This window comes from Apteryx rowi, unplaced genomic scaffold, assembly GCF_003343035.1.
Source record: "Apteryx rowi isolate R43461 unplaced genomic scaffold, aptRow1 scaffold_231, whole genome shotgun sequence".
In the NCBI taxonomy this organism is placed as follows: Eukaryota; Metazoa; Chordata; class Aves; order Apterygiformes; family Apterygidae; genus Apteryx; species Apteryx rowi.
In genome coordinates, this window is record NW_020448653.1 from 260364 (window position 1) to 286678 (window position 26315).

The 26315-nt window shown below is 38.7% G+C and overlaps 1 protein-coding gene across 2 annotated transcripts in view; it reads left to right on the forward strand.

Moving 5' to 3' along the window:
* The window catches only part of KIAA1217 (KIAA1217 ortholog), a 187240-nt gene that overhangs the window by 97596 nt on the left and 63329 nt on the right, over window positions 1-26315 (forward strand). For both annotated transcript variants that reach the window (XM_026065772.1, XM_026065771.1), the window contains exons 4-5: window positions 7360-7558; window positions 12708-12801. In XM_026065772.1, coding sequence (XP_025921557.1) covers window positions 7360-7558; window positions 12708-12801 — 293 coding nt within the window. The remainder of the gene's footprint in view (window positions 1-7359; window positions 7559-12707; window positions 12802-26315) is intronic.

Genomic DNA, 26315 nt, shown 5'->3' on the forward strand with positions numbered 1-26315 from the left:
TCTGCAATCAGATATGACAAATACCAGTCTTTCTCTAGGCAAAAAAGTTGTTCATTGACTTTTTCTTTTTTGCTTTTTGCTCTAAGCCAGCTAAAGTGTATCCATTTGTAGAAAGGTACTAATATTTGAGTGACAAGGAGAATAAAAATATTTATTTCTCATAACACTTTGGTAAAAATTATATGGAACTACTGAATTTTTCATGTCTTTTTTTCATTAGGTAACAAATCTATTGTAGAATTACAGTAAGTCCCAGTAAATAGCAGACAAGGATGAAATAGCAGTATGGAGAAGTACTGGACTGAATTCATAACTTAATACCTTGAGCAAAACTCTTCAGGCTATTCTGGAAGAAAATTATATTAAATATGTAGTTGTTTTTATTTCATGACACACATCTGCTTGTTGATTTGCTTAGTCCTTGAAGAAAGCTAAGAATATTTATAGACACTTTCTGAATGTGGAGGACAGATTATCAGCAGGGAGTAGCTAATGGAAACTAGTATGAGAGCTTCAGGCTAGAAATACCACAAAGATCATGGCAGTGACCTCAGACTAGTTGAAAATGTGTGTGGTGAAACAGGAGAGACAAGTCTTGAGGGTGTGGAAAGTAAGAACTGCATACTGAGGAATTTCCTCCACACTGCAAGAGATGTTACTGTAATAAGGCAGACATATGCATAACTCCTGCAGGATTCGGTGGTAAGGACACCAACCATCTTATCTCTGTTTATCTGATAATGTGTGGGAAGAACAACATGGGCCTCTGCCCTTCTTAACAATCTTATATATTACAATTATGTCAAATAAAAATCAAAGAAAATTGGAAAGATTTTGACATATTAGTAAAAAAAAAAAAGTAATTGTAAACTGGATTTTGAGAAAGAGCTTGACAGTCTTTATTGTGATTCCCTCTGGATCATCCTGAAGTATTTCAGCAAAAATAGTTATCATCAAGACTTTAAAAATTATCATAAGACTTTAAGATTGATGCAAGTCTGAACTAATGATTCAACATAAATACGAGGAACAAACAAGGATTCATTTTCTCGTTTTTACTCTTTGGCATTAGAGCCAATGACTCAGTGGCAGTATACTAGAAGATCAAGCTAAACCAGCATGTAGAGACAAAGACTGTCCATTATCTCAAATAGATAGGGTTAACTGATGGTTAGGTAAAGAGTAAAACAAATCTAATGACAACCTTACCAACTCATAACATTATTTTATTATTTCATTTACTTTATAAAATCTAACTCAGCTTGATTTTTGGCAGTTCTTACTGTATTTCTTTATTTCCTCACCTTTAAGCTATATAACTTTCTTTGCTAATTTATCTAATTTTCCACTCCTTATATATCCTCTGCTAAGTCCTGATAACATATTTTTGAGGTTATTATTCACCCAACAGGGTGTGGAAGCCTCCTGTACATATTTTTCTCTTTATTTTTGGTTATACCTAGCTTTGCACCTTTGATTTAAAAAAATCCCAAAGCTGCCTATGCATCCAGTCTTTGATTGCTTTAGTGCAACTTGCTTTACTAATTATCTGAAATTTTCCACTTGGACACGCAATTTACAGAGGAGAGTGGCTGGGTCAGAAGAGAAGAGCTGTGCCTTCTTCATGCCGGTGATTTCTGGTTCTGTGGGAAGATTTCAATGCTATAACATGTACTTAAGACTAATACAGATATTGTTACTCATCAATTAATACTTCTGTCCAGAGGGAAGACAATGGAATAAGGCATTACTAAATGCCTYACTAAATTACTAAATATCAGGAAGATTTTCAGTGCAGAAACACGCAAGATGTCCAGTCTGCACAGTGGTTTAGTGAATTTCTTGTGGCTTCACAGGAAGGAAACTCATAAACTCCAGTTTAAGCTTTTACTCTGCTTTCTTTCATAACACAGAGAAGTTACTTAACTCCTCTGCCTCAGTTTTCTCTTTCTCACTATAAGAGTACTAGTGTTTTCCCATTTAAAATTCATAATGTAAAAGAGAATTAACTAATATTTGTAAAGGTAATGGAAGATGATGTAATCATAACTCATTTGTGATTTATCAGATATTTAACTTCTTTTCATCACTGTTGTGTGATTCATGTTTTTCTCTCTTAAATAACCAGTTTGTAAGGATACTTTATGTTCTGTAAATAAGACTAGGTTGTAATTAAAGCTTTTCTAAGCATCTCTGAACTGTCTTTCAGCTACCTGGCACTGGGTTTAAGTGTTAACAATATAACCGCCATAACATGGTGTTTAGTCAGAGTTAGGTCAGTACTGTATATTAGATTGAGGTGCTGAGAGACCTCAGCTGATACACGTACAAGGGGCGGTGTCACGCTGCCTGCGTGACTTTGGCTTTTGTCATAAGAAGTAGACCTTCAGCAGTTGCAACTAATGAGTTATGATCTTACTGGAATGGGTGCTGCGTGGGGCTGTTTTGGTTGCATAGCTCCCTGCTCTAAAGCCAGCATGGACCCCGTGAGTTCGGGCATCTCTGTACGGTTCGCCATGTAGACATTTCCTCAGCTGCCAGGTGGGTTTTACAGCCCTTGCTGCAACACTAGCAGCTGTATCTGAGCTGAGCACCTTCGCTCAGGAATGTCTATGTGAGCTCTAGTCACCGCACAGGCAGTCCTCGAAGCTGTCCTAGCAGAACTGAAGGTGCAGGGTTAAGCTGGTGTGTGGCTACTCTGAGCACCTTCTAAACTTGGCTCTGATGGGTTCAGCTTGTGTTTGAGGCACTGGCTATGTAAATTGTTTTAATATTGTGTCTTTCATTACACTGTGCTGCTTTGCATATAGACCAGCCCTGAGAGAAAAGATGGACTGTTTTGCAAGTCCTTCTTAACTGAACCTTTGTAAAGGAAAGAGCAGAAAGTCATTTGAAAGAGCTCTGTATGCAGGGAAGGAAAGGGCGATCATGTGGTGTGTTCACATGATCATCAGAAGATCTGGATTTTATGCATGTAAAACTTTCTTTGAACGTGTCCTTTCACCTCTTGAGTGTTTAATTTCCCCTACTATTAAATATACTTTTCAGTTGACAGGAATTATGTGAAGCAATTTGTAAAGAGGTTTAAGTTTCTAAGGTATGGCTTACACATCAATGTTTTCTCCTATAGYTTGTGTTTAGTGCTGTGGTCTGTTGCCCATACGGTGAAGATAGATCAGAAATTTCAGAGGTATTTCTGAAGCTAAGTTATACTAGTATAAAGAATGAGAAAGCTTAACTTTACATTTTGTCAAGTAATTGTAGAAAAGCCTTGGGCTGGCAGTATCTGGGAGCACCTAGAAATGGTAGCTGCGGTATCGTCTGACTCGGACTTTCAGATGGGTTGCACGGTGTCGTTTCATCACTCATGCTGATGTTAACTGTCTTCTTGTATGTTACAGGCCAGTTTGTTTTGGGTTTTATAGAACTCAGCACAATCTTCGTGTTTCAAGTAGATCCACAGTGACAGAAGAGTAAATGCAAGAGGAACTTTAGGATACATGGAAACATTAACATCCGTTTTGTTAGATTGCTTTCCAACAGCTGTGCTGGCAAATATGCTTTTGCCCTACCAAATGCTGTACCAGGGTTAGATTCTATTTCTTCTTGCTTTAATTCTCCAGGAGGATGATTTCTTAGCTTGCAGTAAGAGATACCCCTGAGCTACCACTACTTCCATGACATTGAGCATTTGGGTATTGCCACTGTTCTGAGTTTCAGCCTAACAATATGTGTGAAAAGCAGTAATGTCACTGACTTAAAATAATGGATTTTAAAGCCTCTCTATACTGTCATGCTGAAACAGGATTTCTCAGAATGAGCAGTTAGTTCTGTCAAATAGGAAATGCCCTAAAGCATTGCTATATCATAATACAGATCAGACAACTCTATAGGAAAGGCARTAGTTTTTTAAAAAGGCATGTGATTTAAGGGGAGAAAAAAGAATTTATTATTCCTTTGAAAATGTCTTTTACCCCTACAGTAAGTTTGTGGCCAAAACATTTCTCTGATTTGTATGTAAAGTCTCTCTATTTTAAGATATGATCATTCCGGATAACATGCACATTTAGTTTGAAAATCAAAGACCAAAGACAACTCTAATTTAGTTTTGGATCAATAGTTTATGGAAGTATTTGGGGACAGGCAAAGTCTAGACTATTCTGGAATAATTCAGACTTGTGAATGGGGAAGCTTTTTCAACTCTGCCATTTTTGTGATAATGGTTCCACCAGCTCAATACTCAGAATGTTTTCAGTGGCCTGAAACTCAAAACCAGCATTTTATACATTCTGTGATTACTTTTAAACTAAGCAGAAAAAATAATCACACACACCTGCAAAGCTCACATGAAGTCTGTATTTTTAGCCAAAAAATAGTTTTTTGCCATTTACTCCAAGAAAGTTTCCGGAAGGTTCATTGAAGGTTCATACAGAAGGTTCCTTATGTTGTTCCTAAGTTGAAAGCTATCATCAAAAGTGAATAAACTTATTCACCTCTTATAACAGTGAATTAAGAACAATCATTAAAAACACGTGTACTTAAATATTTTCTGAAATATAGCTAGTTTCTGAAATCCAAAGAATGTTTAACTGCATAGAATATTTGAATGGGCACTAACGAGCCATTTGTATCTAGAAAAGCATAAAGAAATAAATGGTATCTCAAATTAAAATGAAAGAATAGTCTAATAGCTCATGAAATATTGGCATCAAAAAAAAAATTTTCAGAAAAATTCTCCTGAACCTTTGAAATAAAGCTAGTGACTTTTCAGTCTGAAAAAGAATTTTCAGCCAAAGGAAAATGCAGGTTTGCAGTAGGATTCATAAAGAATCTGACTGCAATTGTAAGGAGAGAAAAAGTATCAGCTCTTGATAATACTAGGAAAATGATGTTAACAGCTCCACTTTATAAAAGCAACCTAATATTGAATAATGGGTAGGTAATGTTGAGTAGTCTGCTTAGTATTCATAAAAATTAACATCATCTTCCTTCCCTAGGTCCAAGCACAATTATCTACCCACTGATTGTAGGAACATCTGCCTAAGTATGTGTTCATTTCTCTGTAGCAATTATTGACAACATAGTGACAAAAATACTAAAGACTAAGGGGAAAGAGAGCTCATCCTAGATTAAAATGTCTTCTGTTCTTTTTGCTTATTTTCTTTGTATTCTAGTACCTTAGCTTTTCCCATTGCCTTTGCTCAGCGTTTGTATCTCAGGTCTATAACCTCCCCATCCCATTGCTGATGACTTTGGAGTGATAATCACTGAGTCACCATCCAAGTTTTGTAACTTGCTGCTTGCTTACAGCTGATGGTCACAGCACTGAAGAACTTGTGTTCCCAGCCTTCCTGGTTATACTGGCCATGAGAGAACAGCATATGGTGCACCCACACTGCAATTATTGTGGTGAATTCAGTTTGTGTGAAGTACTCTGCCTAGTTTTAGCCTAGCCATGTGGGTTATTGGTGGACACAAAGGCCTGGCAACAYAGAACTCTGCTTGGGCTCCAAAGCCTGTATGAAGATTTAGTGAAGACTTTAGCAGTTAGTTTATTCTGAATGCTGTGCTTCTGCCATTACATCTGTAGCAGCATCCAAACTGGCTGATGTAAAACCGTCCTGCTTGTATCTACGTAAGCTGCAGTGAATTCAGTATAGAAGTTTCCATAATCACCAGTTCTTGAATAGCTCTGATATTCTGTTCCTCCTCCAAATACCTTCCAATGGCTAGATAGCTTTCGAGCCATTTACAAAATATTTAGCTGTAAATCTCAGTTAGCTGGTTACAGCCTTCAGTGTATATATATTTTTTTTTCTGCATTTTTTCCTTCCATTTCATTCTGGGCTGTTAAGCTTCTGCAATGTGTAAGAGCTGCAATTTTAGTGTCTTTTGACACTAAAGACCTGGCTTGTGTGTTGAAAGGAGCTAAATCATGTGGCTGTCCTTCTCGCTCAGGCTGAGGCTCCAACCACAGCAGAAGCTCTACCTGCTCTATCTTTTGCAGAAAGCAAGGGAGTAGAGGTGTTCCCTCCTAGCACAGTGCAGTGCTGTATAAAGATACCTGAGATAATTCAGAAAGAGAACAGTGTGCTCTAAACTATCAGTGCTTAGTCAGGACATGTGCCATGGATATGGACTAGATACCTAGGCTCAGCTGGACTTATTAGTGCTTATTTACTAACAGGAAAATTAGCACCTGCTTGTGCAGGTCCTACTGAGCCTTCTCACCAGCACGTGAGTGATCCTCATGAGGAGACCTTTAGGTGGTCTGTAGAAGCCAGAGTTATTCAACCCTGTCAGATCCAATATGACTTCTGCTGCCCACTGAGGTGGGTCTGGATCACACTCCTCAGTGCTTCAAGTCCTGGGAGGGCTTCGTAGCTTGCTATGGTGCAGGACTGGGCTGTAGCAAAGCTAACGAGTTGCCCTGAAGCGTACAGGAAGGTCCATTGTAGTACAGATACCTGCTGGTGACGCAGGAGTCAGCGTAGCCCTGACAGGGCCAACACAGGCATGGTGGAAGCGGAGGCCTCGCTGAATCCACAGTCTGCATTTTCCATGTTTTTCCATTATCCAGGATCTCACAGCCTCTCATCCCCTGAAAATAGAATTAGCTATATCAGAATGATCTTCTTTTTGTCTTTAATGTAGAAGAATGTCCACATTTTTCAATTCAGCATCTAAGATTACTGATGTTTCTCCCTGAGTGCTAGGGATGACTATTAACACTGCTCTGAAACTGGAAGGATCTGAAATTGCTCTCCCTTGTGTGTGAGATCTCAGTTTTACTCCTGTTAGGAGTTTCACTTAGGGCTTTATACATTACACTGCCAGCAAATTGAATTGTGAATACAAAATTGTGCGTGCTAAAATTGAAAGCTGTTCTTTTGTGTTTTGTTAGGTAAGCAAGGGACTAAAATACAAAATTTATATTTAAGGGAAACTAGCTGATATAAGAGGATGAATTTTTTCCTCAATAGCTTTAGAAAAACACCTTATGATTTACCAGCACCTTCCACTATAGACCAGACTTTGTCTGAGGTTTTCCATTAGCCTTCTTAAGATAAACTTTTGATTTATCTAACTGAAGAACAGTAAAAATAGGGTTCTCAACAAAGTGCAGTACTGGAACAAGCATATTTATTAAAGTACAACTATATCAATGTTCTGCGCTCCTTTTTTATATTCTAATATTGTTTTGAAAAAGGAAAATTTTGTATGGCTTATAAGTAAGGAGTGTGAGCTCCCTTTTATTTACTTAGTGTGGTCTCAATCTGTGTTCCATATGGATTTTGGAGCTCAGATCAGTTCTGTGCACTTAAAAATATGTAATTTGCTATTATATTTTGCTTGTAGGTGTTTTATATCTTCAGTATGGAGATGAAACAAAGCAGTTGAGGATGCCAAATGAAATCACAAGCACAGACACAATTCGTGCCCTTTTTGTAAGTGCCTTCCCCCAGCAGCTGACAATGAAAATGCTGGAATCACCTAGTGTGGCCATTTACATCAAGGACGAGAGCAGAAACATATACTATGAATTGTGTGATGTGAGGTAAGTAAAAATGGAATTACAGCTGTTGGGTTTGGGGTTTCTTTTTTGTAGTGTATTAATGGAATAAAAAGGAGTGGGGTCGATAAGTATCTAATAGATAGTGGCTTGATACATAAAGGCATGTTCAGTGGTATTTGAATAATATAGGAGGTTTGGCTTGTCATTGCCTCAAGCTATAGGTGCTACATCTGTTGCACAAATCATAGATGAATGGTGTACCTTGTTGAAATATTCATATAATACATGCAGGTACACATATTTAATATTTTATTGAATTTTAACTGAGATGTAAATATTTAAAATACTAAACACAAAATAAACATTTACAGAAAAAATGGTCTTTTTCCCTGCTGGCAGAGCAAAGCCTGATCTGTGTGAGCCTGAAGTTACAGATATGAGTGTTACTGGTGTCCTTGTAACAGTGCCAATTATCCACCATCTAACACTGCCAACAATCTCATACAGATCTGGGACTGGTGACCGCTGCTGCACCACTTCCACCACCTTCCTAATTTATGTCAGGATGCAGCAACTGATTGCAGACACTTTCCTTCATTCAGAGCTTGGTCAACAAATGATCTGGCTAACATCTGGGTGCATCTCTCTGTCCTTTGTTTTGTGGGATTGCACTGCTTAATTAACCATGTTGCTTCAATCCTGATGTCTCTGTTCTTAAAGTAGAAGGATCAGGTTCTCAGGGCTCCAGAAAGTCCCAAATCATGCAGCACCTCAGGCACACCTCAGGCATGTTATCCTCTATAAAACTGTGCAGGCAAATATGGGAGGCTCTTGTGCTCTCCTTTTTGTAAGGAGTTACATGATAGAATGGCAGAGTAGTGTAAGAGGATGAAGGAGAAAAAAGAAAAGGTGTTTCCTCTCAGCCAGTTGACCACTTTTGTGTGGAAGTGATGTGAACAGAAGTGTACTTTCCACTGCTGCCCTGTTTCTTGTAGAGGTCCCTTTGCTCAGTGCTTCTCCTTATCACACTGTAGTTGAAGGGAAGAACAAGTTGAAGCTTTTCCGGTCTTGCAACTTCAAGCTCCCTCATCCTTCTGTCTGGTCTTTTGGTCAACACTGTGCCCCCCTTTCTCTCTTTGGTTCTGCTTTCCTCACACTGTATCCAGTGTCTTGTCATCAGCCATGCCTACATTAAGGCCTGTCTGATTTTTTGCATCATCATTCATCATGTGCCTACATTCAACTTTTTTATACATCAAACATACAATTCACTAGATCAAATCAAGTGATTAAGTGAAGGTAGGGGTTACAACTTTGTTGCTGCTTCCCTTATTGCTAACCATCATCTAGCCCATGAGCTCGCTCTCTCCCTTTATCCCTCAATCTTTCCCTGATTTTCACATGGCCAGTTTATGCCTTCATCTCCTCCCTGCAACCAAGAATGTAGGTGCTGATTATCTTTATACCACACCACCAACTATCTTTTTTTCCCCCTTGTTCGCATTACAGACATCACTGCCAACCTCAGGCCTGGCTTGCTCCCAGCATCTGCTTCCTCTGCTCCTATAGCTGTATTGTGATTTTTTCTAGAAATGGTCTACAAGATTGAGCTGACTTCTTCTGTAACATAATTCCTTCCTCCAGTTCTGCCACCCTCCTAGCTAAAGGAACCTCAGCAATTGCAGCTTAATGGAGTCCAAAGCCTGCAGTACCAGCTGTGTTTTCATCACCTTTGACTGATTTTCACAGCCCGTTCTCCATTTCTCTGTTTCTTATTCTTCACAAGATCTTGCCAGTGTCTCCACTTAGAAAACAGATGAAAAGAAGTACAATTTTTCAATCCCTTGCTTGCCAACTCTTCCCTGGTGTTTCCATCCATAGATGTTTTGGTCAGATCTTTTAAGCTCACCACCTCCTCTTGAGGCTGCCTCATGCTCCTTTTTGCCTCCCATCCCCTACTTTTTCTTTTCGTTAACTTATTGCTCTATTATTGCTCCTGTCCTTACATTGCAAACATGTTTCTGTGCCTCCCAACAAAACTCCCTGCACACAGCTTATATTCCCAGCTTCCACCCCATCACTTTCCTCTCTTGCACTGTACAATCACTTTGACAGTCATCTGGAGTTTTACTCTTCTAACCCTGTTCTAGACCCATTTCCAACCTCTTCTCAAGGGTCCTCTTCTCAAACAATCATTTTCTGTTGCATTTTTTTTCAGGGTTCTGTCCTCATTCTCCTTCTCTGTCTGTATCTGTGTCTTCCTCATCTTACCCCTAAACATTAGTTGAATTATAGTATCTACCTGAGTGACTTTCCCATTTATTTTTCTATCCCTCCTATCTGACCCCTGAAATCTGAGCAATCTAAAATTTCAGCAATTTTAAATACAGATTTCTGCATTCACCTTTTGAGCTGGTTGTGATTCATCCTATAAAATTGTCTGATAAGTCGTACATATGAGAGAACCTATCTCAGTTCTTGATGTCTACCCTGTTAATGTCTGTAGCTGGAGGACATGGATCCTACCTCTTCTGTCCAAGCTAAAATCTTGATCTTCTCTTCTAACATAGTCTCATGGACCATTAGTTTCAACTCAGCTTGTGTTCTCCTTCATTAGGCCATCACACTCCCTCCACACCCCACCTTTTTTTAAATTACTGGGAAAAAGGCACTATCTTGCTAATTAAGTCCATAATCTGGTTATTATCCTAAACCTCTTTCAGGGCTCTGCATCTGGAGTAGATTTCAGATTTTTTCTGCATAACATCCCTCCAATGCAACTTTTTCCTTTCCCACCACATAGCTAAAACACTCAGCTAATTCATCAGCATTTTAATAGCAACTGCTGCAACATTTTTTTCTCTGAACTTGACACAGGTGATCTTGTTTACTCTTACCCATTCAAATGAAGCAACAAAGATCATTCTCTTTGTTTGACAAGCAGAGATGTATTTTTTTTCATTTGTCCTCTGGCTGTATTGTCTCTAGCTCATTAAATATAAACTACTTGTCTTCACTATGAGGAGCCCCTCCAAGCCCACTTCAGCCCTACTTTTCTTTTCTTGTTCAGTACCAAGTGCCATCTGCTTCCACTTAGCTCATAATGCTAACCTTCATTGTACATGTCTTTAATTTGTAAACAAGTGCCTCCACGCTCTCTCCCAGGAAGCCCTCTAACACACTTGGAAGGAGTCCTCCACAAACATCTGCAAAGCCACTGCATCGCTCTCCTTCCAGTCCCGCGCTCCCGCTGTTGTGCTGCTGACTGCAAACATGGCAGTGGCGCCAGCATCTGCTTATTGCTCATCAGGCTAGAGGGAGTATGGTCTTTTTGTTTCTTTTTGTTCTCTTATCTTTCTGATGTTGTGTCTTGTGTCTTGCATTCGTCTTGTAAGCTGGCGAAGAGATTGTGTTCTGGGGGTGTTTATCCAGCACATGGATCAGTGAGGCCTTTGAACATGCCAAGGGCATCTGAGAGCTACATTAATGCAAATAATAATAATAATGAAAGTACAGTAATATATACCTGCTATCAGTAATGTTTATCTTAGAATAGCAACATGAGGTGAAACAGAATTCATTTTGGAGATCAAATGCCTAGTATTTTGCTGCTTTGCCTTACAACAATGCTTCACCTTAAAGTGTCATGTTTCTACAAGAAATATTTATGGAGAACGCTTTTAAAACAAACTTCAGCTAGTTGAGGTACCATCTCGGAGTCATCAATGAAAAGAGAGAAAGGTAGCAGATAAAATTTAAATGAACAATAAGCCATTCTTGAGCTAAAAATGAGAGAGTTTGCTTTGTATCAAAAAGAATACATTTCCAAGTCTGAGGCATAAAACTGTAACTGAGACTCTCGGTGCAGGTCTCAAGGCAGAAGTGTCACGTTTGTAAGATGGAAAATGGTTTATGTTACCATAAATAATGTAAGAACTTGAACTTGCCACAAGGTAGCTATTTTCCTATGCGTTCTACAAGTAAACACTCATAAAAACCAAACTTCTCATCAGCCCTGCAGTTCTTAAACAGTCGGCACTGATCTGTCGCTTAAGCTATGGGGTTTCTTTAATAACTACTTGACATCTACAACAGCAGCACAAGTCCTGACTAGCTACCCATTCAAAGCAATCACTGATTGTAATATACACATTATAAGAAAGAAATTAGACCTGCCCAAGAATCCTTTTCTTCATTTTTAATTGATAATCCCAGTGATTAAGATCAGTTCACTGAGCTTGTAGCTGCACCTGGAAGAAAGGAATTTAGTCACATGTGTAAATTCTCTAGAGATCATCAGTGTGAAATGAAAGGAAACGCAGTTTTGAAAGGATGCAAGTGAGTTTAAATTGAAGGCTTTGTTACTGATTACATTTGAACAAGGAATCGGCAGGACTTGGTGCAAATTTCTAAGCCATAAAATTTTTGCAAGGTAGGTTTAGAAACAAAATAGAAAACTTCTGTCATCTAATGCTTTCATAAATCTAATAGTTTAGAAATGGACTAATAAATGACAAAGTTTTTTGTCCCAATTTAACAGAAAAAGAAAAAGATCTCCTAGCGCTTTTCATCCAAACCATTTCTGTGGTAGCTTTCATCAAAACTATTATCTGTTTTTTGTTGTTATAATTCCCTTTTTTTTTAAAAAAAAMCCACCTTTGTGTAGATAAAGTTTAGAGGATGGGTTTGCTTGCTGCTGAATTTTTAGCTTTTACAGATTTTTTTTTTTCAGGTTTGTGAACAAACTGTTAATTAGAATTGCCTCAAGAATACTTGCAGTTAGAAAGACTGTTTTTCTTTTGATATTCTTGCTGCTTAGAATAGCAAAAATTCATGTGGGTTGGGTACACAGTAAAACATGTAAATATTAACTAAATCCTTTTGAGTACCTTGTAAATATTGAAGCTGTATTGTCTTCAAAGTGTTTTCACTCTATGGCAGGATCTTGAAAGAAACTTAGCACTATCTAATTTTTGTGGGTGTGGAGTTGCAGTGAAGCAATGATACTTCCCATGGGAAAGAGAATCAAAGTATGGTTTTGTTTGTTTGTGTGTGTCTAAGTTATGGCATTTAGGTTTTTCTTATAGGTCAGCTGCAGCCCTATTATGTTCATCTGTTACCTGAAACTTTAGGGCAACAAAGTAAATAAAATACCTTCATCTGTTATCATTGCTGATTCTTTTGATTCCAGGAGTATTCAAGACCGATCTTTCCTTAAAGTTTACAACAAAGATCCTGCACATGCATTTAATCATGCTTCCAGAGCTGTAAATGGAGACATAAGGGTAAGTACTAGAGTTGCGTTTTTACTCCTCTTTCCTCCAGTTCTGAAGTTAAATGTTTAAGTTCATATCTGTAATGCAAACACACCAGTTCATAAAGTCTGGGGTGTATATGTGACATGTATACAGTAGAGGAATTGATAGTGCTCACTGTAATCTGTTTATTAACTGTTTTTTTTTTCCAAATACTTGCCCTGAGCATTAATTCTTTTTTGTTCTTGTTTACTAACATTAAAGCATGTGAATCAAATCATAGTCCTTAATTACTTATTTAAGGACACAGGTTGTGTTAAGAGTTTATACAGCTGCTTATTTCATGTCTCCAAACCCTTTATGGGGGGTAAAGTACAGCATGATGTTGTTTCACTCTAGCAACGGTGCAGAATGGACTGCAGTTTGCAGTAGCTGAGCAGTTGTAGCTAGCTTGAAGTCCATTGAAACACTTTGTAAATGGCTGTTTCAGGCAAGAAATACTGATAAACACCTGTCACAGTGTAAATGGTTTTGTCTTTTCCTAAAATTTTCTACCTCTATCAAAAATACAAATACATTAGTACAAATACATTGTTCAAGTGAATGTTTTGTACTGAGAAATTAGAGCAAAGGCTTTTGAAAGGTATTCCTTTTGTCATTGTCACTATTCCTATCTTTCACTGGACTATAATCTCAGGGAAGCATGGCTGGGTGCTGCTTGTTTTTGGGCGGGCAGGAGAAGTGGCTGTGCAGCACCTCTCCTGCCATGGTGCACAGTGCTCCTGGTGCGGTGGGCCATGGTGGCGGTGAGGTTACACGGCCTCCTCTGCTGCCCACCCATCCCAGGACACTCCCCAGGAATGGTACAGTCAGCCTAACCCAGCGGGGCCGGAGGGGAATGCTGCTCCRTGATTTTTGTGCATGCTCCAAGGCTGATTCAACCATGCTAAGAGTCCTRTGAAGTGATTTGCTTAACTGTGCATTTGCTTCTTGGTCTCACTATCAATTCCTTGCATGTCACACTGCTTTATTACTAATATTTCATGTAAGTACTTTTGCCATTTCAACAGTTTAGGGCATCATTATTTTAGTACGATTGCAGTAGTTTATTTACAGGCACTATTCTCAACCGTCTCCCATTTAGGTACTTCAGTTATAAAGTGGTCCTTTTGATAGGTCAGAAATCAAGTTACTTGATTATGCACACTACTGCACACTCAACAAGAGAGGGCAAATAGATGTGCTTCAAAGGGCTGATGCGATTGTTTTTAGTGTCTTTCTTTAAGGTCCTGAAATTCTTCAATTCTAGTTACATTCCTGTAGCAGTAACTAAGTGTATCTCCTTTCGTTCATATTCAAAGGCATGACATGCTATCACTGCACATAATGATGTTAACTCCTACAGTAATGTTACTGTGGCTTTATAAAGTTAGACCTGCGCTGTTCTTGTTCCATGTGCGGTGGATGCTGACTCTACCTACTGTGGCTTTAACTGTGTGCTCTGGACCTGCTTTTAGATATGGTTAGCTAATGTGTTCCTATATTCAGAGGTAAAGATTACTTCATTGGCCCCATTCCAGGTATTTGCCTAACAAAGTTGTTTTGAACGCAGGTTTTGCTTCTGTGTGAAAACTGTAATGATTTGTATTACTTGTGTTAAAATGCTCTGTTGTACGAGGGATCAGAGATCAATGCTGCAATTGCTCACTTACACTCCCTGATTATGACTGAACTGTCTCTGTTTGACCAGAACCCAACTATTAGGGTGACAAGGTGATGTCCCCCGCAGAAGTGGCGGTGTCCCGGGAAAATGTTGTACTTTGCTCCACTGAAGTAACAGAGAGACCATTTCCAAATTCTGCACATCCAACAAAACAGTTATTTTCTSACTTGGTCCAGCCTGCATTGGTAAATTTTGGTCTTTCTGGTCTGGGAGGTGATGTCAGAGCCAGGGTATTTATACAGGCGCTATGGAGAAACATGCAGAAAGTCTTCCCTTTAATCTTTATAAACTTCTGCACCTCCAAGTTATGAGCATGGAAACAAGTGATTTCTTGAGTACCAGAAGTAATTCAACCCGTTTTTCTAAGGATCTGTGTCTTCTGGTTGGGTTGTATACTAATGCTCAGATCATAACTGAAGTTGAGTTTAAAAAAAATCCCGAAATAGAGGACTGTAGTAACATTCTCTCCAGTGCTGACCCTCTGGAGTCCAAAAAGCCTGAACACACACTACCACTTTTCCTGAATTCAACAAAATTACTATAGGGTATTCTAGCAAATTTCCAATGTTGACAAAATTTATAGGAAGGTAATATATCAGTGATTTTTGATTAAATCTAGTTGAAATTGGCCTGCAGATTCACAACTTATTAGCTTGGGGAAGAGACCCATCTGTGGGTAGTGTGATTACCTATGCCTCTTTCCTCAGGAAAACAGATGAAAAAGGGTATAAAAGTATAAAATGAGAAAAGTATATCTTATGCACTAGTATTGCATGGTACCCAAAAAATTGGACTGTGTGAAACACTTTGCTTCCTGTTCTTCCTTTCCTATGTGTGCATCTTTGCATTGGGTAAATTGGTTTTCTTCCAGTTCACGTGATGCGAATATTGAGTGCTAAATTCACTATTATGGGAAGCAGAGTAACTAATGTGACTGCTGTGCACAGCCGCAGGATGAACTGTTTCAAAAAACCTACAGATAAGCAGCTTATTGTCAGATCAGTTTAAAGAATGGTATTTAGAATATCAAGAATTAGCAGTTGTAAGTACATTTTTCCATAGTGATATTGAATGTTGTATCAGCTGCCATGTGTGAGTTAGAACTTTTTTTTTTGAGGTTTGAAGAAGTTTGGCCTTTACAGATTTTTCTACTGTTTGCTTTCTTGTGATTTATAATCATTTCCATGTAACAGACCCAAAGTAATCTCAGAAAATAATGTTAGCTGCCAGCTTGGACACCCATTTTAACTGCTAAACAGATGTGAGACCTGTATAAGATTTGGCAGTAACACTTGAAGTATTAACCATATGGACAAGAAGACTCAGAATGTGTGATAGGAATGTGGGATCTGTACATTCAGATGTCCTATCTAACTGCTCACTTTTCATGTCCCTTAATTCTGATTTTCTTTGCCTTCTTTCAGTTTCATGCATTCTCTGAATGGATTGCGAGTAAGAAAAGAGCTTTTTCTTGGGATATAAATAAGTTCTAAAGAAAAGTTTCTCTTGAAGTCCTTCTCAGTGCCTTATTTGCTTACTGATACTGTCCCTTGGCCATTTACATCTTTAAGAGCRTGGTTTGCTTGACAGGTGTGCCATTTTGAAGGCTGTTCAAGCAAGAGGTAGACACATAATGCTGTCTCACTGAATATTTATGTTTGTATTTTTCCTTTTTTATTATTCTGGTCCCAAAATGGACACTGAAAATCTGTAGCAGCTGTTTTCTTTGGAAAAATATATCTTCATATTGCTGTATTTTATTTTCTTACTCCTTTGCTGGAGTCTAATGCCTATTAGCTCTTTCTGACTCTCTGTGCCACAAAACTTTCTTTTGACATAATGTTGTCTCATGCCCAAAAGTTGAAGTTTGGATGATCTTTTTATTCTATCAGGCATGTTTTAAAATCTAGTGCAAATTGATGTATACCGCTATCCTGGTCATCTTACCAGCTGAATTAACATTTTGTGATTTGCATAAATTCAAAGAGGAAAAGACTTAGATTTACTAAGTGCAGGGTTCAAGTTGCTTCTTTTCTCACATCTAGTGGTGTTGTATGGATACAATGTATAGGTGACATGAAAGAACAGAGCAGGTTTTTGTGTGTTGTTGAATTGAAATTCTTTGGATGTGGCACGTCCCTCTTCCATCTCTTTTGCTGCAAACCCATGGTGCTTTACTGATGACTTGAAGCTTTGGGAAGCAGCAATGTTTCCCCTGCTCTATGTGCGTAACACATCTTCTGTCCTAATTCCCCCCATCTTCCTTCTTTTGTTTTTTTTTTTTTTTGAGTGTCTAGGAGGGGAAGAATAGCTAAATTACAGTCTTGCCCTTCTGTCACTGCAACTTTTCTACATTTCTGGTGGCGCAGTTGGATACTGATAATGTTGGTTTATGCAGTAGTTTGTTTTGGGCTTCATCTGTCTGCCAATTCAAGAATTGGGAGGGAATTTTTACTTCATAACAAACTAGTGGCTGTTTTGCTTGGCAATCTTTCTCATCCCAACCACCTGTCAGAAAGTCTGAGAGTTACAGTTTGTTGTAAAATGTTATAGGCCCACCATGTTTTTGCTTAATTCCCTAACTTGAGTAAGATCTTATCAGGTCAGTGCTTTATCCCAAACCTCAGCTGGGTGGGTGAGGCCAGAATATTCAAAGAATGCTCATTGTGGCTGTTGTTGTATTGAGTGCACTTTGAGGTATTTCTTTTTTTGAGACTCTTTCTCCAAGAAAGAGCAATTAGGGCAAGTTCAGTCGAGCTGAGTCGGGCGGGTGGGAGCACCTGGAAATTCTGCTTTTTTGGGAGTTATAATGGCAGAAAGATGATGATGTTCCTGGTAGTGATGGGCAGTTTGGGCTGCCAAGAAGAGAAGAGATCTATTGGTTAAGATTAGTTGTTCAGCAAAAGGATAGACTTTTGGTAAGCTGGGTAAATTGTTGCCTTGACTACTCTTTATTACTGAAATTGTGTAACAGTGACTTTTCATTTTCCTCCTGTGAGTGTCTGGGTACAAAGTTGTGAACATTTTAGCTCTGTGATACATTACATACTGATGCAATTTGTGAACTTAAAACAAACAAACAAAAAAACCCCACAACCCTATGACTATCAAAATTCCTCAAACAACCTCCTGAGAACTTAGAGCATAGAAGGAGCCTGAAATTCAGTGCTGGTTTACAGGACTGATGTAGAGATAACAAATGTAGGCTCATCACTCTGTTTTCTTATGATACATGTAAACATACATACAACTTCTTTGAGATGCTTAACTGTATTTCATTGGATTGTTTGTGATCTTAATGTCAATAAACATGAAAGGAAAACTGCAAGTGCTGTCAAAATTACACCTGCTCCTTGCATACTATGACTGAAAAAGAAACCACACACACAACGCCTGGAACTACATGGAGGTATTTAGAGCAAAAGTATTCACTAGAAAAGAATTCAAGCAATARAGTGGGTGAATGCATTTTAGTACTAGGATGCTAGTATAAAAGTTGCCATGCGTGTGCCTTACTGAGCTTATTACTATAAAACTTTTTTTTTTCCTTTGGAGAAGAAAAAAAAAAAAAAGAAAAAAGAAAACACTAATATGTGTATTATCTGACAGAGACCTTCCAAAGGATACAAATCTCMTCTTTCCTGCTGTTTTGCTGTCTGCTTTTTTTAATGCTCTTCTTGTCACTGAGAGGTTATGACAACATCAGCCATATTGTATTTATAAACATCACGTGTTTCCTTGATATGACTTGCAGTCTCTGCCAAACAGAACACATGGAAGAAACATTTCTCATTAGCTCAGCATTGGTTTTGATTATACTGATTTCCAGGACAGGAAAAATGCCTTCCTTACTCAGATTTAACTTTTATACAGTAGAAAGAAAGCCTCTGAGTGTCCATGAAACAGCTTGAACAGAGATGCTGCAGCTCTTTTAGCCCACATATTTTGTCTGAGGAAAAGAGGAAAAAGTGGTTTATTTGAAAGAGAAGATGTAATGGCATGTATTGCTGAAACTAATTCTGTACTAAAATACCTGCCAAAGTCTTCTAGAAAAGGAACTTGCCGCAAGATGTAAGGTAAGATGATGCTTGTAAATAATGAAAGATATGTAATTCCGTCTTCTTGGGGGGGGGGGGTGCTTTTTTTTTTTTTTTTTTAAACTGAAAGATATTTTCAGATTGACAGGGAATTTAAATCAAAAACTTGGAAACTGTTTCTTCTTCCTTAAGCCTTATGAGAAAATAAGTTGAGAAAATAAGTTTTGAGTTACCAAACTCTACTTTCAGGTTTTATGTCTAGTTTCAAACCTACCTATTAAACAGTTATTTTCCAACTTACCATTACAAATCTTACTGAGATTTGAACAAAATATGTAGAAGAAGCTTCTTATGTTCCAGATTTTTTTTACTGATTTTACTACTTTTGCTTTGAATGGGTTGTCAGTAGTTGCCAATTATTTATGCAACTGCAGAGAAGCAGACACTGAGAAGTAGCTGCATCAAATCGGACTGTGATGAAAGCTTGTAAATGTACCCATTCTTTCATTCATATGTCCTTTGCTATACAATACTGACTGCTGTATAAAACCTAAGTTAGTAGGAAAATGGGTAGAGTTTTACAGAAAAAGTTTTTTTTTCTAGCTGTGCATAAAACAAAATAAAAATCTCAAAAATCATCTAGCAAAACGTCAGTCTGTTTAAAGATATAGATCTTGCATTATATTTGGGTGGATACTGCCTTGTGGCTTTTTTTAATAGGCTGGTTATACACTTTGGCAGATTATATTTATTTCAGACAAATATCATTTGTAAAGTATATAACCTTATAGATCCTGTTACTATATCAGAATTTTAAAAGACACATTCTTTTACAATTTTCAAATACTGCAGATGGATTTTAAATCTGCATGAAGCTTGCTGTTGAAAGAAAATATCATGTTCTTGATATTAAAATGTTCAAGAAACGTGAGCTTGCCGCACCCACACAGTAATCTTTCAGTTAGTCTGAGAGGAGTGTCATATAGCAGATATTGCAAACAGTTACCTAGAAACTCCCCATGAGTTTTGTGTGTTGAAATAGATCATGTGACCATGATACAGTCTTTTTAATTGAATTTTTAGAGGGAGAGTTCTTTGTTTCCCACTAAGGCTGTATTCAAGCTAGCCTGGCTTTCATGTTGAGGTCTGCTTTGTGCTTGCCCTGGAGCTGATGAAGTTACTTAACAACACCATATGATTTCTGTTGTGTGAAGGTCTCTTCAGCCCGTCATTGAAATTGGAAGTCGCATCTCTCACAGAAGTCTGAGGTTCTTGGGCAAAACTTTTGCTGCCTTTACTGGGAACATTCCCTGAATAAAAACATAAGGATTGGATTTGAGTCCACTTTTATTGTCTGCTGTTTTCTGGTTTCAGTCTTACTCCACCTGTTTTTACAGAATATTTCCTTGTTCCGATTCTTTAGACGCTTTACTCTTTTAATCATTACCCTTGCGTTTAGTAGAACAATTTGCAGTAATTTGGCTGTTTACTCAAAATGCCTAAGTACTTGGCAGAGTCAGATGTTGCCAGAGCTCCCTAAACACATTGACAGATGATAAAAATAGTCATGGCTGTGACCTACCTTTTCGGGAGTCAATCTTCCTTTGTAAACCAGGTAGCTTATCTGAATTGCTGGAGTCCCATACGTTCTGCTTTAGTACTAAAGTCCAACCAAGTTTTATGACTTCTGGTTAGCTTTCTAGATGAACTTTTACTGGAAGAGGGATTAAAAATCACTTTGTGGAGGTGAGTGTTTTGGTACTGAGAGTCTTAATATCCACACAAACTTAGAAGCAATGTTTCTTCTTCTTCAAACCTGCCATTCACTAATCAGTCAGGACCTTAGCTTTCCCAAGAAGTTTTTCACAAATCCAAAATGTGATACTTCATGGTCGTGACCCAAATTCTCTGCCTTCCACTCGGTCTTTACTTCAATATACTATTAATTTTCTGCCTCTAGATAAGCCTGATGAATGCTAGAGAGAATTAATTCTGTCACTGTCTTCCTTTTGCCRAGGAAGAGAAGTAAACCAGCACCTGGTATCTAGGAGAAGACATCCACATACCTGAGGACCTTGGTTATTCTTCATGTTGGATTGTACTTCTAACATGGACTCTAGAAAGCTAATCAGACTTCTGAAAAAGTTAGCGGTAAAAATATCTTTTCTTGGATGCATGTAAGAGCTGGGGTTAAAAAAAACAAACAAAAAAAACCCTCAGCTGGCATAAACAAGACAGTTGCAAATATTAGCAAGCAACAGAGCTCCATGAGAAATTATGTCATGCTGGTTTTTGTTTTTTGTTTTTTTGGTATGAATTTTCTTTTTTTTTAACATCATTGCAAATTAGAACCACATGTGACTGAGTGAAAAGACCAAAAGGGTGTGTTGGGTAAAGGGCTAGGCCCATGCAAACACTTAGTATTTACTACAGATAGCTTCCCCTTAGGATAAACTAAATTAGTTTAATTAGTAATTGGTCAGTCATGCTGACCAATTCTTATGCTTTTTTGGGGGATAGATGGAAGTAAAATAAAAAGAGAAAGTAGGGCTCAAACAATATTGGAAGAAGTTTGCAATCAAAGAAAACTCTAACTGATGCACTGATAGCACATTTCATGTTACAAAAGATGTACTTGACGACTGCAAATACTTGCTGGGCCTTACAGCTMTGAGACTCAGTTCAGCTTGGACACACATGTATTGCAAAATCCAGGCACATAAGGTTTCCATGACCATTCCTTCTGCAAATAGTGCTGAATCCAAAACTCAGCACAGAAACTTATTTTTTCTGATTTGCTGTGTCTTTATAATGGGAGAAACAGCTGGTTACAGGTGTACACATGCTTCTTAGGTCTTTTAAATATCAGCTGTATTTTATAATATTTTGTGTTATTTACATCCTAACATATTCCATATGTCTGTAATAGAAATTGCATTTTGACTCAGTTGTTTGGTAATGCCAGATGAGATTAAGGTTATGTTTTCCTTTATTTTTGTTTAACTATATCAACTTGTTCAGTTTTATTTGACTTCAGCACAGTGGGAAGAGCTACAAATATGGAACAAAAATAAGAGCTGAGTCGTTAGTACAGAAAGTCAGAAAGCCATGCATTTATTTTGATTTATGAGTTCAGTTACTAAGAGTGTTTCCTTTTTTAAAGAGCAGAAATCTGATATACAGCATATTTAAACCAAACAAAAATGCTGATCTGTGCTAGAAATGTACATGTTTGAAACTATTCCTTTTTTGGAAAAAAGAGATGACCCTACCAGTTCAGTGGTGCCCTGAGGAAGTGCTGAAATTGAGACTGGTCTGAAGGGTTTGGCTCCCTGCACTGGTGGTGGCTGTCTATGTTATGTGCATGATGTGCTTGATCTCTTGAAGAGGAATGGGGGGTGGAGGGAGGAAAGGCCTGCTATACCTTCATGAGTTAGGCAACTCCTGTTTATTTTCAGAAAATTCTACCTAAAAAGCAGCTGTAGAAAAGTAAAACAAACAAGTAGTTTGAATGCAGCATTAATGATGAGGGGTGTCGTAATGTTAACTTAACTTAACTTAAAAAAAAAAAAAAAAAAATCAGTGATAGCTTTTGTGTTCAGTCCAAAGAGTATAATAGCTTATGGGCTGGGTGGGCCATGCTACACTGATGAGATAAATGTGGATATTGGCAAACCAATGATGTAATTATGTAAATCTGACCATTCTATAATTGAAATGTGTAATGTTTCAGTGTTTTTATATTTTTGTCGTTTGTGATAACACCCTGAAAAATCTTGGCCGAAATGCTAAGAGGTTTCTTAACGTACCCACCAAGCTACTCTGTCTGGAAAGTACACTAGGGAAACATAGGAAAATGAAGTATGAGAGATTTATTAACTCCTCTCTGCTTAATTGGATAATTTAAATGTTATTTTTAAATCTCACATTCCATCTGTTTGTGAGAAATGAAATATGCTCATAAATATGCAGAAATGAATGCCTGCCAGGTTGGCTGATCTGGATGTTTGTCTTGCCAGTCAGGAATGAAGTTGTGCAGACTGGTACCGGGGTGATAGCTTAAACAATGAAATGTTGATGGGGGAGTAAAACCCCCACACAGATGCACTGTGATTTCAATCAGGCCTGTGTGTGGTTAATTGTGTTATGGGCCAGGCCAATGCAAAATGTGCTGCGTTTCATCCACGGGTCAGTGTCCTCAGATCATTGTGCTCRAATTGCCTAAAGCATGGCTAGACTAGAAGTCCTTGTGGGACTGCTTGGGGCCAGGCTTGACGTGGCCTCACACTCTCTTCCCCTCTAAGGAGAGCTTGCCTAGCATGTTGCCRAAGCTCTTCATTTTGGCAGCTAATCTGTGACAATGACAACTTGGGAGTGCAAATAGGTTCAGGAAAGATGCAACCAGGTGGGCACAAGTGTAGAGCCTGCCCCTCTAGCTAGATCTAGTCTGGTACATATTGTAAGGTCAACCTATTTATGGCAAGAAGTTAAACRTAACATTATTTTCCCTTTCCCTTTACATTGAATTCTTGTTTTAATCTGAAAAGGTGGTCTTGGCCTAGGAATGGGAAGGGCCATTAGATGATATGATAATCAAAACCTTTTGAGATGCAAGTGTCCTTGGGTAAGCAGTCATAGGTGTATGGGGTCAAGGGCTTGATAACATGTTGGAATCAATAAAGGAATAAGTCTTATGCGAAGTAAGCACATGTGTAATAATGCACACCTCAACACGTATTGCCRCTTGTCAAGTGTGATGGTGAATCAGACTAGAGTTTCTGATGTCCCCCACTAATGACCAAACACGTGCAACGGGGAACATCCACCTTAACATGATCTGTTGGCACTCAGTCTTGCTGCATGGCAAGTCCCRATGATGCTGTGCTGAGGCCTCACCTGCAGAGAGCCTGTGTTTTCTGCAGTATCTGAAGGAGATGAAGTTATTTTGAATCTTAACTACATCTTTAGTGGGAATGGCTGAACTTACTTAGTTCTAAGTTTCAAAAGCCATTTGTAGCTTTGAAGTGCATCTCAGACATGGTTGCTTTGAATATGAGAGTGGATTTCAAAAGCAAGCAATGGTTGTAGCTTCTTTGCCCACAGCTGCCTCCGGAGTCAAAAAGTTCCTGAAGCATTCACGTGGTCGCTCCAGTCAGCATTTACCTGGAGTGCTCTGCTCATTTCTTTCCTAAAAAAMCCCCACCATGTTTGGACCACCCTTGCCAAAAACCACAAAACATCAGAATATTAACCCAAACCATACAAGTTTATGTTGGATATATTTTCTACTTTTTCTTCCCTCTTCTCCTCTCTTCCTTCTCTCTCCCTCCCATGCCTGCTATGCTATGGCATTGTAAAAACAAGAATTAAAGCAAAATCTTTTAGCCTTGAAGAAAATTTGCATTAACTCATGTTTTTTCACTCTCACTTTTCGTTCTCACTGCATTTTTATTATTACTTTTTTGTTGAATTTCCCTTCCTACACTATATTCTCTTTAATTCCTCTGTTCCTCTTCAGTTCCTCCACTTTGCCTGGTTTAATTCTCCTATTTTTTTTATTCCTTTTTTATTTATTATCCCTTTCCTCTATTTAATTCTCAGCATCTCACCTCCAATCTTACTYTCTTTCATCTCTGGTCCCTTTTCACAGACTGTGTCTTGCTCTTTTTTTTTCCTGTTTCTTCTATAGTTTCCACCCTTAGAATTCCCTTTTTGTTTTTCATATATTTTTCTTCTTTACCTACTTTATCTCTTCCCAGTATCATGATTTATGGATTATTTAAATGTTTGCAGCATATGACTGTAGCTATTTTTTATTAATATTTCTGCTTTGCTTATTGACTGTGCAGGAGAAATTTCATGTTACAAATCTAGTCTTCTGCATTTAGGCTTAAAAAGCTTAGGCTTAAGAAAATGATAATGGTAGGACAGAGGCACTAGTGAATGAAGAAATGGAGGTACTTCTATATTGATCTGTTGACAAATAAATAGTGTTTATTACCAGCTTCAGGCTAGAAACAATGTAATTCTTAACACGATCAAGCAGGAACCACAGGCCAGGTTGGTTCCACCAAGTGGATCACAGCAAAGCTCATTGCATGGACTAGCAAGCAGCAGTTGGAATGAAACTGCCATTATTCCTTCTAGTTACAGTATCTCAGTCTGAGTTACCAAAAAAAAAAAGGGGGGGGGCTAGGAACAGGATGAAAAGCAGAACAGAGAGTGAACTGAATGAAAAGACATATGGGCAGGCTTACAATAGAGAATGAGGAAAAACGGTCTAATCCTCGTAAGTTTAGGGTGGAAGTTACCTCCCACTGCAATCAGGGGAGAGAGGTGGGGAGGTCCAGAGGGCAGTTTCCCTCACCTACCTGAGGAGGGAATGCATGGACTATTGCAGATGCCTAGCTGACTTTTGATGGAGTTAACAGTAAGTGAGAAAAAATCCTCCATACAGATCAACCAGTAGTGTCACCTTAACTTTTGGGAGATGTTTAATGTATGTCTGTGATACAAACTTTGCTATAGCTAGGAACTTTCACTTTGTTAAAATCAGTGCAGAAATAAGGGGGGACCATGAGGTTTAAATTACGGGGTAGAGAGACAGACTGCAGACCTGACGTAATAGTTCAGTTTTGCAGAACCAGAACCTTCTTCATGTGACTCCAGTGGAAGTTGGCTCTAGTAAACTTAAAATAACTTTTGAGAGGCCTATAGAGTTTCCAGCACCCCCAGGATTTGCCTACTTGTACTTGCTTGCCTTTAATTTTTTGAATCCCTAAAAATTTAAAATTCCTTATTATGCTCAAAATCTACAATCACCAAAGCTTAGGCCAAAAATTTTCTATTGGTATGTATATATATATGCATATCTGTGTGTGTGTATACTATATATATATGTGTGTGTGTGTATGTGTATTAACTTATGTATATATAAGAAAATTAATATACCTGTTACAATGAAGCATTGTTCTCTTGGAGCTCAGATGCTCACATATGTGCAGGTTCAAAGGCTTCATGTACAGGTTGCTCAACATTGCAAGAGCCATCTGTTCTACAGAGCGGTCGTCTTTGCCAGCAGTGAAGCTTTCAAACTGCATGTCCCCTTTATAGTGGTTCATCCACCCAGGGAACTACAGGCCAGTCAGCCTCACCTGCATCCCTGGAAAGGTGATGGAGCAGCTCATCCTGGAGGCCATCTCCAAGCATGTGGAGGAAAAGAAGGTGATCAGGAGTAGTCAGCATGGCTTCACCAAGGGGAAATCATGCCTAACCAATCTGATAGCCTTCTCTGATGGAATGACTGGCTGGGTAGATGAGGGGAGAGCAGTGGATGTTGTCTACCTAGACTTCAGCAAGGCTTTCGACACTGTCTGCCATAGCATCCTCATAGACAAGCTCAGGAAGTGTGGGCTGGATGAGTGGACAGTGAGGTGGATTGAGAACTGGCTGAATGGCAGAGCTCAGAGAGTTGTGATCAGTGGCACAGAGTCTAGTTGGAGGCCTGTAGCTAGCGGTGTCCCCCAGGGGTCAGTACTGGGTCCAGACTTGTTCAACTTCTTCATCAATGACCTGGATGAAGGGACAGAGTGCACCCTCAGCAAGTTTGCTGACGATACAAAACTGGGAGGAGTGGCCGATACACCAGGGGGCTGTGCTGCCATTCAGAGAGACCTGGACAGGCTGGAGAGGTGGGCGGAGAGGAACCTCATGAAGTTCAACAAAGGCAAGTGCAGGGTCCTGCACCTGGGGAGGAATAACCCCATGCACCAGTACAGGTTGGG